At 60.2% G+C, this 15,788-nt stretch overlaps 1 protein-coding gene across 2 annotated transcripts in view; it reads right to left on the reverse strand.

The window, feature by feature from the left end:
• The window catches only part of HTRA3 (HtrA serine peptidase 3), a 31,321-nt gene that overhangs the window by 13,434 nt on the left and 2,099 nt on the right, over positions 1–15,788 (reverse strand). For both annotated transcript variants that reach the window (XM_069496001.1, XM_069496002.1), the window contains exons 2-3: positions 4,992–5,091; positions 492–714 (exon numbers count right to left, since the gene is read on the reverse strand). In XM_069496001.1, coding sequence (XP_069352102.1) covers positions 492–714; positions 4,992–5,091 — 323 coding nt within the window. The remainder of the gene's footprint in view (positions 1–491; positions 715–4,991; positions 5,092–15,788) is intronic.

Raw genomic sequence — 15,788 nt, forward strand, 5'->3', positions numbered from 1 at the left:
GTCCCAGGATAATGAGGGCCCTTCCTCGCAGGCCGTGGTGAGAACTGTATGCCGGCCTTTCAGAAACGGCTGGTGGTAGTGATGGGAGGGTTACTTCAGCCCTAGTATAGGAGGCACCGACGTGGAGACAGAGGAATGGGGCACTGTCCCTCTGCCACCCTGTAGGGACAGTTGTATACCCAGGAGTGGGCCCGGGGTGGGGGGACAATGAAGAACCTCCTTGGGGAGCAGTGTGGGCCCCCCACTGTGGGCCGCCTGCTCCTGACTCTGCCCTGCACCTGGCGGCTCAGGGAGTGCAGTCTGGGGCCCAGAGACCCGGGTTCCAGGCCCAACTTGACCCCTGACCCTGAGCAAACTGCCAGTCCCATCTGGGCCTCGGTTCCTCCAAGCATCCCCTGGGAAGGTAGACTAGCACATCCTGGGGTCTGGAGTCTGGGGAAGAGGCCCCGTGGCAGCCTGGGACACCTGCCCTCCCCGCCTGTGCCACTCACTTTGGGATGGATCTTGATGGTGGCGATGTCGGACTTCTTGTCGATGTCCTTGATCGTAGCCTCGTAGGAGTCTCCGTTCTGCAGCTGCACTTTCAGCTGCTGCCGGCCCGAGACGGCGTTGGTGCTGGACACCACGTGGGCGTTGGTGACGATCAAGCCAGCCTCCGACATGATGAAGCCCGAGCCGCTGGACAGCGGCACGTTGCGGCCAAACAGAGGGTGTCTGCAGGCAGGCAAGCACAGGGGCGCTCAGTGGGCGCTCAGTGGGCACTCAAGCTGGGTCTGGCCCAGTGGTGGGGGTGCAGGAAGGTGGGTTTAGAGTCCCTTGGGCCCTGGTTTGAATCCCGGCTCTGCTACTTACAAGCCACTTAAGCCTGGACCTATTCCACAGCCATAAAGAGGTAATGATGCCTGTCTCTGATGAGGCGGGACAGCGTGAGTGTCAGACGACTCAGCGCACACTCACCACCCTGGCTGCGGAGCGCCGGAGCCAGACAGGCCGGGATTCCAATCACAACCGCAGTCCCCACTAATTAACTGCCTGGCCTTGGGCGGTCATTTAAGCTCCCTGAGCCTCAGTCTCCCCACTGAGGAAATGGGATACAACACCCACTGGGTGGCACTGCCCGGTGGCACTTTAGACATTTCAGTGCACTCCCTCAGGAGGAAGACACACCAACACACGTGCAGCACCCACCGGAGCTGCCAGCCATAGGTGCCCAGGAACGGGGGCTCCCTGAAGAGCCAGGGGCAGGTCCCCAACTATGCAGGGGGCTGAGCTCAGGGGCGGGGGGCGAGAGGCTTATTCCCTCCACCCTCCACCCTCCACCCCCACCTCCACCCTCCACCCCCACCTCCACCCTGGCCGGCTGCCTGAAGCCCCAAACGCGGCAGTGCTGGTGGCAGGCTCTGCCCTGTGAATCCCACACCAGGCAGACACAGAGGGACGAGTGCTGGACACCCCGATGGACAGCGGCTCACAGGCACAGGGTGACACCAGCCTCAGCAACTATCTCTGTAAAACGGGACTGAGTGGGCAACACAGCCGGTGCGGGTTCTGCCCTTGGTGTTTGCTGATGGGGGGCCGTCCCAGCCCTTACCACAGCCCCACTCCCAGGCCGGGAGGGAGGAGGAATGCCGCACGCAGCTTGGGGCCTTAGGACGGAGTGTCTCTGGGACCCCGCACAGGGCCTGCACAGAGCAAGTGCTCAGTCCCTGAGGCTGCTCAGTAGAGATGAGCCCGGAACCATGCTCGAGAGACGGAACAGAACGGGTGGGAACATCAAGCACAGTCTCCGCAGAGTGCAGAAGTGTCGCCTCAGCCTATAGTACTGGGACAACGGCTAACGCCACAGGGAACTGAGCCAGAAACGAGGACATTTAATGCTCATGGCCACCCTGCATGCAGGCGTCTCGGTGGGTCGTGTCCCCTACAAAGATATGTTCAAGCCCTGAGCCCCCGACACCTGTGAGTGTGGTCGTACTGGGAAACACTATCTTTGCAGGTGTAATGAAGTTAAAACAGTCAGACTGGAGCAGGCTGGGCCCTAATCCAGGGCCTGGCATCTTTATAAAAGGGAAATGCAGACAGAGGCACAAGGTGAAGGCCATGAGATGAGGCAGGAACTGGGGCTCAATGTCTGCAAACCGAGGGGCACCAAGGATTGCCGGAAACCAGGAGAGGCCAGGAGAGAGGCCGAGAAGAGAGCTTCTCAGAGCTTACAAAGGAACCAACCCTGCTGACCTCAATGTAGGACTTCCGGCCTCCCAGACTGTGAGAGAATGAATTTCTGCTCTTTCAGGCCACCTAGTCCTTGGTGCTTTGTTACAACGGCCCTGGGAACCTCCTGCGGTACAAAACTCTCAGGGCTCCACTTTACTGGAGGGGAAACTGAGGCCCAGAGGTGCTGAACTCCTTGCCTATGTCAGGTAGGCAGGCAGAGGACAGGGCAGGGGGTTGTGCCCAGCAGCCTGGGCATCTGGCCCTCAGCCACCCCGCACGGTGACCACAGCGTCTGTCTACTCACATCCATGGCCAGGTTCCAACTCACCCAGCTCCCTGCGTGCCCCAGAGCAGGGCTGCAGCCGTGTTGCCCCAGGAGGCCCGGGGGGCCTGCCACGGCCCGGCCTGTGCAAGATCTGCAGAAAAGGCCGGAGGCAGCCCAGCAGCCCCTGCCCCATTCCCGGAGCCTGGGTCAGGTGCCATAGCGGGGGTCCTGCACTCCATGAACATCTTGTCTCGTCTGCTCGGCCTCCCACCCACGCAGGGCACTGTGGCCTCCCCAGCCAGCTGCAGTCAGTCATCAGCCGGCCTGAGCCTGGGCCCTGGGGCCTTCCAGAAGGAGGCTGCACTTGTCCCCACCGCCAGGAAGGCCAGCAACATGCCACTTATAGCATGCATTGGTTATAATTTCCTCAATGACACGTCTCGGGCCAGAGGCCTGAGGGAAGGGCAGTGAGGGTCAGGTCTGGGGTCAGGGGGCCCTGGGCCAAAGCTCAGCTAGGCACTTAGCAGCCTGTGAGCCTGGCTGCCCTCCCGGGGGTGGGTGCCCCGGGGCAGCTGACACCAGGGGGCTCACGGCAAGTGTTCAAGGAGTGAACCTGTCATTCACTCACTCCCCCCATTTGGTGAGCACAGCCTGCCCAGCAGGGCCAGAGATGGGGAGGGGCAGTGACACCCAGGGCCACGGGCTTGGATGGGACACGGCACAGCCCAGTGAGCAGGGAGTGTCCAAAGGCAGGGAGAGGGAGGCCCTTCGGACCGCTCACTGCCCCTGCCTGCCAGCCTGGGCCCTGCCCTCTGACCCAATCCGGACGGTGGGCTGGGGTCAGAGCCCCCTCATCCCAGCTGTCTGCCTGCCGCCCTCCACACCCAGGCCGAGGGACTAGGGAAGGTGGGTGGAAGGACCGCTTTGACCTTGAGGAAGACCGTGTTGTTTACTTCCCTTTGGGGGGACTTGGGAAGAGCCCCCAGGATTCAATGTGACAGAACGGACAGTGGCCAGCTCGCAGAGAGCAGTGTCCTCTGGCAGCCCAGAAGCCCCCATGACACCGGGAGGCTGGGGGAGGACAGGGGACAGGGCAGGCTCTGCTGGGAGAGCAAAGGAGGCTGTGCCCATCTGCAGGGAGCACTGCGGCCTCCACCAGCTGCAACGCGGCTTCCCTGCTGACCCCTCCCTGCGTTCACCCTTCATGTGGCCACTCGTGCACGGCGCGCGCACTCACTCACTCATTCATTCACTCACTCATTCACTCACTCACTCATTCACTCACTCATTCACTCACTCACTCACTCACTCATTCACTCACTCATTCACTCACTCACTCATTCATGCATACACTCACTCATTCACTCACTGAGCCACTCACTCATACATTCACTCACTCACTGAGCCACTCACTCATTCACTCATTCATTCACTCACTCACTCATTCACTCACTCATTCACTCACTCATTCACTCACTCACTCATACACTCACTGACTGACTGAGCCACTCGCTCATCACTCACTCATTCACTCACTCACTCACTCATTCACTCACTCACTCATACATTCACTCACTGACTGAGCCACTCACTCATTCACTCACTCATTCACTCACTCACTCATACATTCACTCACTCGCTCACTCACTGAGCCACTCACTCATTCACTCACTCATTCATACACTCACTCACTCATTCACTCACTTATCCACTCACTCATACACTCACTCATTCACTCACTTACTGAGCCACTCACTCATTTACTCACTCATACACTCACTCACTCATGCATACACTCATGCATACACTCACTCATTCACTCACTCACTCACTCACTCACTCATACACTCACTCACTCACTGAGCCACTCATTCACTCACTCACACACTCACACTCACTCACACATTCACTCACACACTCACTCATCCCTCTCCTCGCCCATTCTGCCCCAGCCACAATGGCCTTGCTGCTTTGGCACCAAGCAGCCCCCTGCCGGGCATCCACCCGTTTGCTTCCTGGGTGTCTGCTCCAGGCTTAGCATGTGAGGCCCCTTAAGCCCCCGGCTCCCAGGAACTCAGCACCCACTCGCCCAGCCCACTGCACCCCTGTGCTTTCCACATAGCAGTGGCACCTTCCCACCTCCCCAGTCTGGTTCTTTGTGCTTTAGCACATGGCCCCGCTGGGATACAAACACACAGCAGGTGCCTGATACAACCGGTGGGATGCATAAGTGAAGAACCACAGCCGCTGCCCGTGCGCACCCACTCGGCGCCCACAGCTCTGGAGGTGCGGGCTCATGTGCTACTTCCCCAGAGGAGATCAAAGTCAGGCAGCCAACCTTCCCCAAGGGCACCGGGCAACCAGGAGAGGACAGCGAGGTTGGCCCAACCCCAGGCCCACTCTGGGTCCCATGCCCCAGGCTGCTAGAGTGGAGTCGAGTCTGGGCCCAGCAGATGGAGGGGGCGCTGGAGGACACTGGGGAGCAGGAGGGGCTGGAGGGGTCTCCACGCACCTCAGGAAGAGCTCTATGTGGACCACGGCCGGCGCAATCTTCTCCACCACGTCGGCGATGAAGTTGAACTTGTACCGCGGGCTGGTCAGCTGGTGGAGACCTGCACTGGCAGGAAGAACCAGGTGGGTCAGCGGGGCCCAGACACTGCCGGCTCCAGAAGCCATGCTCCGAGGGAGGGAGGGGGAAGCTCCACCTGAGACCCCTGCCTGGGTTCAGAGTCCCTGGGGTCCCCCCCCCACAGCAGTGAGGCAACGCCCAGCCTAGGGAACCCACACGGTGAGCAGAGGCGTCCACATTCCACGCTTCCTCACCCCACCCCACCGCCAGCCCTGCCAGGAGGCTCAGAGAGGTCTCATGTTTTAGCCACACCCTTGCAGGAGAGACCGTCCCCTTTCCTCACAGGCAGGCCTCTCTGAACCCTGGGGTGTCCCTTCTGAACTGACCTGGGCTGGTCGCAGTGTGCCCCATCCTGGGCCTATAGTGCTGCCAATTTCTGAGTCCACAGGGCCCCACATCCGCGTCTAACTTGGCCACACCCCACTCCAACTTGCCAGGCAGTTCATGAGCTTCCCTGGAACCTTCATGGGCTCAGATTTCTGCTGCCGTCAGCAGTGGGGCTGTGGCGGCCAGGACCACAGGCCTGAGGCGTGTGGGTGGCATGAGGCCCGCAGCCCCTTGTGCCGAGCCCTCCCGGGCTCCCACCATCTGGAACCCATGCTGCTCAGCATCGCTTGGGCTCCTGGGCTGCTTTACAGCTGTGTGGCCCCAGGCAAATCACTTACCCTCTCTGGGTCGGACTCATCTGAAACAGGGGACTAAAGCTGCCCCCGTCCGGGGCGTGGGAACTGGGTGTGGGCGTGACTGCACCCGCCCATGGGAGCAGAGCCCCGGCCCCTAGAGTCCAGCCCTGCACCGACAGTTCTCTTGAAGACCGCGGGGGCAGGGCCGCGTCAGGATCTAGCGGAAATCTGGTTTCGCAGATTCACAGAGGCACGGAGGTAACAGGCTGCACGCAGCCGTGAGCGCGGGGCCCAGGCCCACAATGTGCTCTGTGAGCATTTGTGAGGCAAATGCAGTCCCCACATACAGCCCACGGTGGCAGCCAGGCAAGGACCTTGGCCTCCACTTTAAAGGTGGGGAAACTGAGGCTCACTAAGACAAATCCTCTGGCCCCAGGCACAGCCAGCTGAGAAGCAGGACCTGCATGCGGCTGCGGGGCTCCTTCCTTAGGTGCTCCCACCTCCACCCTGTGGCTCCCACAAGGTGGCCACGATTAGCCCTTAAGCCTGAACTGGGGCCCCCCACAGCTGGCTCAAGTGCTGTTGGGGGGTAAGGCAGGGCCACCTCTCCTCAGCTCCTGAGACGTCTGCCTCTCACCAGCCCGTGGACACCTCGCACACAGGCTCCCGCCCGCTGTGGTCAGCCTGAATCAAAGGCTGCCTGTCCAGGGTGGCCAGGGCCTGGCTGGGGGACGCTGCCAGTGTGAGGCTCCTCGGTGTGGCAGCCCCATGCCCAGGAACCCTCCTCCCAAGTCTCAGGTTCAGAGGTCACATTAACAACCCCCCGGGGCAGGGTCCACCCCATGTCCAGGGCTCTCCGTGCATAGGTTTATTTCCACACAGATTGCTGACCCTCCCCAAACTGCGCAGACGGTGGCTGGCTCAGGGAGGGGAAACTGCCTGTGCAGCCCCAGGGGCTGAGCCCAGGCCCGCCCACTCCGCTCACAGCCGCTGGGAACTCAGGGTCGTCTTCTAGCCCCGCCACTCAAGCAGAGAAAAGGGAAGCCAGCCACAGAACCTTCTGCCCCCTCGAGGTTTGGCTTTCCCACCAGAGGTTCCCAGACTGACAATCTGCATGACCCAGGGGACCCCAGAGGAACTCCCAGGCCCACGCCCTCCCCCCTCCAGCAGGGGAGGACCCAGTGGGGTCAGCTGCTCCTCTGTGTTGCACAGAGCTCCCCATGCTGTGCAGGGGGAGAGGTGACTGGACACCAGCAGCCCCAGGTCAGGCCAGTGTCACCTCTCCCTGCTGTGAGACCCCTATCAGGCCACCTGTCCTCAAGCCTCTACTTGTCACCCACCTCCCTCTCTGTGCCTATTCCTGCGTCTCCCTGCCAAGATGCTCCCGCTGGTCCCTGGCTTGGCCGAAATCCACGTCCCCTAGGGAGCCCCCCAGCAGCCTTCTCCCAGTCGGACCAAGCTGTCCCTGCCCAGGGCTCCAACACGACGCTCACCCGCAGCGCTCACTCCACGTGGAGTTTATTCAAGCCACGTGTGCAGGTGCCTTCCGTGTGCCCACCAGGCCAGCCGCTGGAGACAAGTGGTCCAGCTGGGGCTGGGGGGCAGGCAAGTGACCAGGGTGGGACAGAGAGGAAGCCCAGGGGGGAGGTAGGGGGTCTGGAGGTGCCTCTGCTCCAGGTCTGGAAGAGTCCACCAGGCAGGGGAACAGCACACGGGAACCACAGCTGAGCCCGAGTCGGCCGTGATGGCAACTGCAGATACGTTGATTTGGCAGACTGGGGACCGGGCCTGGTGTGAACACACCAAAGGGGGAGGAAAGCATCTCCCCTCCCCACAGAAGTGATTAGAACCGGCTGGACCACCGGTGCCTTCACCCTGGACCTCAGAGAATCTAGCACCAGGGGCCAGAATGCTCTCCGGGCACCGTCCCATCCAGCCCACTGGTCGACCTGGCCCGGGTCTCCCCACGGTGGGCGGCAGAGCCGACCCTGGCCCCTCGGGCACGAGCTCTGCCTCGCAGCCCGGGGAGCTGGGGGCTCAGCAGCCTCCCTGGGACAATTTTCTTCCCAGCGTGGTCTCTCCAGAGGTCACTTAAAATAGGTGACACTCGATTTTATGTGTGATGATTTTTTTTTAAAAAACTACCATAAAATATTCATAAGTAAAAGCCTGACAGGAAAACACATCAAAACACTACTGCATGGTGCTCACTGGGGGCAGGGGTAAAGTGACAGTGACTTTTTCTCTTTTTTCATGGACTTGTCAAATTTTCTAGCATAGGTAAGTTATATACAGTAAATCTGAAAAAAAAAAAAGAGAAATAGGCCGGGCGCGGTGGCTCACGCCTGTAATCCTAGCACTCTGGGAGGCCGAGGTGGGCGGATCGTTTGAGCTCAGGAGTTCGAGACCAGCCTGAGCAAGAGCGAGACCCCATCTCTACTAAAAATAGAAAGAAATTATATGGACAGCTAAAAAAATATATATAGAAAAAAATTAGCCGGGCATGGTGGTGCATGCCTGTAGTCCCAGCTACTCGGGAGGCTGAGACAGGAGGATCGCTTAAGCCCAGGAGTTTGAGGTTGCTGTGAGCTAGGCTGACGCCACGGCACTCACTCTAGCCCGGGCAACAGAGCGAGACTCTGTTTCAAAAAAAAAAAAAAGAGAAATAAAACAGGGAAGAAAAGCCGGCCTGGGGGAGGGGCCGCGGGGACGGCCGGGAGGTCAGCGCGAGGCGGCAGAACCTCGAGCGGAGCCCGCGCGGCTCACTTGGCTGCCCAGGCCGCCCCGAGACAGAGACGCGCCTGCTTCACCGCACACCCGGCAGAAGCAGCACAGGGGGAGGCAGCCTCCGAGACTTTCGGAAGGAAGGGAAGGAGGAAGTTCAAGGATGCTCTGCTGACTCTACCTGACTCAGCACACAGTAGGTTTGCAGACACCCCCGGCAAGAAAGAGCATCGTTCAGCCTGTTAACCAAGTCTCCAAGCAGCCCCACGAATGCAAGCGGCCCATTTTACAGCCCAGGAAACTGAGGCTCGGAGGCGAAGATCACTCATGGGGGAGGCAGGCTGTCACCACCCCAGGTCAGCTGGACTTCGGGGTTGGAGTGACCCCGGGGCCTGGGACACCCCGGCAGGCCCTGTCCCTTTAAATCAGCCTGTGGGGGGGCCAGGCCAGTGTCCCTTGCGCTCCTCCCCACTCAGATGAGTCACCCATGAGTCAGGGGAGGGCAGACGCACTTCCCACTGCCTCTTTCCACATGAAAACCCTGGGCCCCCATGGCTGGGAAGCAGACTCTGTTTGTTTGGGGTTTTTTGACAACCCCCGCCCCCACCCGTCCTCGTCCTCGAGCCAAAGCTCTGAAGTCAACAGTCTCAACCAGATTCAGCTGTGAACTTTTTTCCCCACCTTTTAAAATAAACTGTCCTCTAAAGGCCCTGGGAGTCTCAGTCAGGGGGAACCTGACACAGCAGCGAAGGCCAGGTGTCTGGTGGCACCTTCTGGGAGAGGAAGGGGCAGAGCCAGCACAGAGGAAGACTGGGAGAAAGGCCAGCAGGGAGAGAAGCCGAGTTCTGGGGCTCCACCTCCCACATTCCTGCCCAACAGGGCTTCCAGAAATGCTGAAGGACAGTGGCAGACCCCGAAGGAGGACTACACAGGGCTACCTTGTATCACTGCACAGATTGTTCACTGCATGACTCTAGGACCATTATTGACAAAGATCACAACGTGATCAGCTTCCCCTGGCATTGTGCAGTGTACAACCTGCCCAACTGTATGCATTAGTCCCTCCAGCAGATAATGGGCAGAGCCAGGCCTAAGACCCAGTTCTGTTCCTCTAACACTAAGATCACTGCCCCTTCTTTTATTGCTCCTGCTATCAGCAGACCCCTCGGCTGCCCAGTGGTCAGCTGTGAGCTAGGGATGGAGGAGCCATCAGTGGGTGACCACAAGGTCCCAGGCTTTGCCAATCTGTTTGTAATGCTGACCACAGTCTGCAGACCAGATGGCAGCCTCGTAGCAGGGTACTCAAGGACTAGGCTGTCCTGGTCCCATTGACATCTGCAGCCGCGTGTACTCTCCCCTCTGCACCCCCGCTCTGGTTCCCTAAGCACACATGTGCCTAAATGTCACTGAGCCTTTGCACATGCAGTTCCTCTTCCAGGAATGCACTTCCCATCATCCCTCAAGGCCCAGGCCAACAGCACCTCCTCTGGGGAGCCCGCCCTGACTTTGCAGGCTCGGTGACCTATCTCTCCCTCCCAATGCTTGTCCCTCTGTACCATCCCCAGGGCCCAGCACCCTTGAGCTGGGGCTGGCCTGGCCCACAGCAGGGGAGCGAGAGAGTGAATGACGAAGGAGGGAACGAATGTTCTCCAGAGACAGATGTGTGGCCCCAGGGGCCACCTCGACAGCTCCAGCCCCACCCTCCACAACAGCCAGACTCGGACACCCCAGGAGCTGCCTCCAGGTCTAGTTAGTTCCCAGGGCAGCTCCCTGTGTTTTCCTTCCTCTTGAAAACTTGCCTGTCCCCGAGTGAACCATGACCCCCCAGCCAAGAACATCAGCTTCAGATCCAGCTGTGGCTCCCCGTGGGTGGATGCTGCTGTCTGCGACCCTCCACCCCAGAGTCCTGTCCCAGGAACACAGGAGGGGGCGGGGCAGCAGCCCAGGCCTAGAGCAGCTCACTGCCTCCCCCCACGGCCACACCCAGCTGGCGGGCCAGGCTGGGCTCTGCGAGTCTGTGATCTCATTGAATTCTTGCAGCAATTCTGCAAGGCAGGAACCATTAGTCCATTTTACAGGCGAGGAAACCAGGCTCAGAGAGACCATGCGACCGGCCCAAGGCGTACAGCCAGGTCCCTCGACCCCTGACCGTGGGCACCCCACAACCCCGTTGCTGCTCCTTGGCCAATAGGACTGGCTGTCCATCCCCAGGAGAGCCCAGTCTTGCCCCATCCTCGGTTTCTGGCAGTGAAATTCCAAGCCCGGCTGGGCTGCGGCCAACCCCACCGAGGAGGCCGCTCTGCCAGCATCTGGCTTATGCTTTATGAAGAGGGGGCTGGTCCTCTTGCAGGGTCCCGAGGGCCAGGCAGGGCTCTGCGCTGCCCACTGGGCCATCCAAGCCCCCGGCCCTCCTCTTAGGGGAAGCCTTCCCTGCCTTGACCAGGTCCAGTCAGCTGACTGCTCAGGGCTCAGGCTCCTCAGTGCTGACACGGGGACTGAGCAGGGCCAGTGACACCAGGGCTGGCACCAGGCAGCTCCTCTCCGAATGCCACCTTCCAGCTCCTTCCCTGCCTCGACCACCTCTCCCTCACTCTCACAGCTCCATCTGTGAAAGTGCCCACATGCCGATATTTACGCCCATTTGCACTAATGTCTCTTAGCCCTTACACCATGCAAAACCCTTTTAATTCATTATCTCATTGCCCGTCCAGTGATCCAGTGGGGAGGGTACCACTGTCATCACCATTCCCCACAGGTGAGGCAACTGAGAGCCTAGGAGACCTGTGGGGTCTTTCCGTGGGAAGTGGCAGAGCTGGGACTCACCCCTGAGCAGCCAGACATGAGGAACAGAGCTGGGTCTCAGTCCTGGCTCTGCCAATTTTTTGCTAGAGGAAGGGTAATGCACACAGTTGGGAAGGTTGTACACTGCACAACTCAAGGGAGTTGCCTGCTACCCCCTGCACTAGACCCGTGTTCAGGTTGGAGAACATACACACATGTCCTGGCCATGTTTTTGCTGCATCAAGAACAAGGGGTCTGTGATTTTATTCTATCTCAGCCACTACTCAACACCTTCATCAAAACCAAGCAGGGAGGTTATTGCCTCGGGGTGCTCTGGATGGAAAGCCAGAGGTGCCTGGGCTCAGGGCAGGGCCGTCCCTCTCTACCTAAGTGACCTGTGGCACCGCCCTGCACCTTTACTTATAAAAAGCCATGACAAAAATACCCAAACAACATGTTTAGGGCTTTGTAAGCCTGGAGCATAAGCCTAACGTGTCACCCTTGACCCTCATAAAACCTGGTGGCTTCTCTCTGTCCAAGCAGCCCTGGGCAGGAGGTTCAGCCCACCTGGCAGGACCCTCTGGCTTGCTGGCCAGCACCAGCCCACTCCCTCACCTGCACAGAGCTCAGGCCTCCAGAAAGGCCACGCAAAGCACTGCTAGCCTCACCTCCCCCGAGCTTCCGGCAGCCTGGTGGCCTCTGTTCAGCCCCCAGTGGCCAGGTGGTCTCCTCTGGGTCCCCTTGGACACGGACTTGAAGGAAGGATGGCCTGAATCTGGGTTGGGCAGAGCGAGGCTCCATGGGCCTCACATAGGAGGTTTCTGTTATCTGTCCCTCACAACACGGGATCGGGATTTCACAGGGGATCTGCTGGCCATGGTGACAGCGGGCGAGAAGCAGAGGCCTGACCGCATTGAGCCTGCCAGCCACACCAGGAGTCTATGCTTGGTCCCGAGGGCCGCGGGAGGGCTGGGCTCTCGGCAGGGGACCTCTGCATCTCCTAAAGTCCCTATGGGCCACTGGGCGGGGCTTCGGGGGGGGGGGTAAGAAATCCCCAGGAAGACCTGCAGGAAGCTCCGCAGCACCTCCAGGTGTGGGGTCCGGGGCGGTGAGGGTGCGTTTCCTGGGCAAACCCTGGTGAGGAAAGGGCGGCCGCACAGCATCCCGGGTCCTGAGCCCCTCTCTGGCCAGACTCCTGGCTCTCAGCGGCCTTGGCCAAGGCTCTGGGCTGCCAACGCAGCCAGCACTGAGGTGGCAGAGTCCTCAAGCCTCCAGATGCTGCAGCTCAGCCCTGCTGTCACTGGCGGGGCGGGGAGGGGTAGGGGAGGCGTCATCTTGCCTGGTTAGTCCTGAGTGCTGAATTCCAAGACATGTGCAGCCCCAGGAGGCTGCTAAGAGGATTAAAAATCAAAAGCCAACCCAAACTCTTAAATAAATAAAACTGGACGATGCTGTCAGAACCTGCTTGGGGTTGAACAATAAAAGCTGATTATTAAAATGCCACATTGTAAACTGCCCAGGGCTCTGAATTCTGAGTCAATGGCACACTCGCAGGCCTATCTGTCTGCAGCTTAGCTGAGAGGCTGCAAGGTCACAGGGCGCTAGTTACATGCAAAGGGAAACCTCTTCCGAGTCAGACCCTCTGACACATATTTGTCTCCGTCTTCACTGTCCCACTGATGGTGATTTATCCACTCTGTGTGACAGCTCTGCCTTAGTGAGGAGAGGGGACTATGCAAGAGCTCCCTGGAGAGGGGGTAAGCCTCCGCCGCCGGAGGTGTGCAAGAAGAGCTGGGAGGGCTACAGGATGTTCACACACCACTTGGGCGACCCACGCATTTCACATCACCTACGGAGGCCAGGCACTGGGCCAGGCCCCGCCCTGCGAGGCTCAGGCTGGGGAGCATGGAAATAACACAGACAAGTCAACAAACAACACAGGGGCTGGGAGGGGCCAGAGGACACCCTGGGGTGCGCTTGGGAGGCTGCCAAAGGGGCTTCCAGGCATGGTGGCCAGGGAGGGCAGCTCAGGGGTGTCAGGCACCCAGCCCAGGGCAGGATGAGGAACCGACCATGTGAATGTGAGGGAAGGGAGCCTCGGGCAGTGAGCACTGCATGTGCAAAGGCCCTGAGGCAGAATAAGGCAGGCGTGGCTTGGTACAGAGATGAGAAGATGGCATGAGATGGCGTCGGAGGGGCGGGCAGAGGCCTCGAGGGCCAAGGTAAGTGTCGAGGCACCATTGGAAGGTGTCCTGCAGTCACGGGCAGGATGGATTGATCAAGGTCATCCTGGCTGCTGTGTGGAGAAGGGATGGAGTTGGTGAGGCCAGCGCTGCTGGGGCAAGGAAGAACCTGGGGACACTTCGAGGCTGAGCCAAGAGGACGCATGGTGACAGGAGGCAGCTATGGGGGGCAGCAGAAGCTCACAGGGGACAAAGGCTTTCACCCAAGCACCTCGGGTGGTCCTTTGGGTTGGGCTGGGAGGGGTGGAGTTAGGGACCAAGGCAAGTCACCAGGCAGCTGACACATGTCTCCAGCACAGGAGACACGGGGCTGGAGGTGGCCCTGAGTCATCTGCACCTTGGTAGTGTTTAAAGGCAGAGGAGGAGGTCCCTTCCCACCCAGGAGCCCCTCCCACCTGTAGAAGTTGGGAGGACAAGGGGGAGAGGGGGGAAAAGGTATGGACCCCCATCGCAGGGAGAGGGAGACACAGATGGCCCCGAGAGGCCACGGTCCTCTGGCAGGACTTCCTTCCAGAAATGCCCAGGTGGGCAGCGCCTTACACGCCACCAGGTGTAGACATCACTAGCGACTTCTGGCCGGGCCCTGGGGAGGGCGAGTGGTGGACACTGCCTGGGCCTCCGTGCAGGCTGAGGCCGATGGAGCTGGAGCGGACCCCAGGCCTTGGGGGCCCTGTCCCGCCCCTGCAGAGGAAAGCCAGGGGCCCAAGAGAGCACAGCTTTCAAAGCCCCAGACTAGGCCAGGCCTGGCTGTGTGACCTCAGATCTGTCACTTCACCCTTCCTGGCCTCAGTCTGCACGTCTGGGTGCCTGAGAAGGGACCTGACTTGCAGAGGGAGTTGAGATGGGCTGGCAGGAGGCCGGGCACCAGCAAGTCCCCCACACAGAGTGGATGCTGCACAAGCCCAGATCTGGGAGTCTGGGCTCCCTGTGCACCCGGCAACAGGGGCAGGGCTACCCAGCACCCACAACGTGTGTGTCACCCCTAGAGTTGGGCAGCAGCCCCAAGGAGCCCATGTAAAGACAGGCAGCTGGCTGGTGTCAGATTCAAGGCCACAGTATCTGGGACCCCGTCCAGCCCTCCTTCCTGCACCTGTGGCCTCCCCTCCCTCTCAGGCGCAGCTCCCCACTGTCTCCCTGGCCCTTCAGGCTCTGGTGGCAGCCGGGGCTCTCAGGATCCTGTGCACCCACGTCTGCTCTGCCTGTGCCCTCCCCGTCCTCCCGGCTCTGCCCAGGGAGCTCGCACTCATATTCCACAGCCCAGCACCGAGCATCTCCTCCGGGAGCCTGCCCTGACCTTGCACGGTGAGACGGGTTTGGCAGCAGGTCCAGCTGGGGTTAACAGCTTATGAAATGAGGCAGAGCCGTTCCTGGTCACTCCCCAGGAGCCAGGCATGTGTCCATGTGCCTTGAACAGCATCCCCCTGGGTACTGCTGGCCCCCTGATTTCATAGATGAGGAAACTGAGGGTGCCTGAGTAGCCCAGCTGATGTCACCCGATTGGTAAGAGGTGCGCTGGGGCTGCAGGTCTGGGAGCACGGAGCCCCCAGCCAAGACCTCCATGCTCATAGCTGCGTCCTGCCTTTCCGAGCGACCGCTGCACCTGGCTGTGGCCATCACCTGTTTTCCTCCTCTCGCCCTCCCTGTGTCTCTCCGATGGTCTGTCAGTCTTGAGGGCACAGGCAGGGGCTGCTTCATTGCCGTGCCCCTGTCGCCAGCCCAGGGCCAGCCAGGCACACAGAGAAGGCGATTGTGGACTTCCTCCGCCGGTGAGTGTTTCACCTCCAACCTTCCTGTCCGCCTCTGGGCCCTGGGGCTGGGGAGGCCCCTCCCACCCCCGGCACAGCCAGGCTGCAGGGGACAGTCCTCTGGAACTCCTCAGCAAGGCCGAGACGGGCACACCAGGACCAAGCCCCAAACTGGACGGGCTACCACAGGTGCAGCAGGCACTCATTAAGTTATGACGCCCATTGCTGAGGCCTCGAGCCGAGCCACGCTCTCCAGCCCTCGGTCTCTGACCTCGTCACCCTCACTCCTGCTATGGTTTGAAAGCGGCCCCTCCAAAATGCAGGTGTCGGCCGGGCACGGTGGCTCACGCCTGTAATCCTAGCACTCTGGGAGGCCGAGGCGGGTGGATCGCTCGAGGTCAGGAGTTCGAGACCAGCCTGAACAACAGTGAGACCCTCGTCTCTACTAAAAATAGAAAGAAATGATCTGGACAGCCAAAAATATATGGAAAAAATTAGCCGAGCATGGTGGCGCATGCCTGTAGTCCCAGCTACTCGGGAGGCTGAGGCAGGAGGATTGCTTGA

The sequence above is a fragment of the Eulemur rufifrons genome, chromosome 20 (assembly GCF_041146395.1).
Source record: "Eulemur rufifrons isolate Redbay chromosome 20, OSU_ERuf_1, whole genome shotgun sequence".
Taxonomy (NCBI): Eukaryota; Metazoa; Chordata; class Mammalia; order Primates; family Lemuridae; genus Eulemur; species Eulemur rufifrons.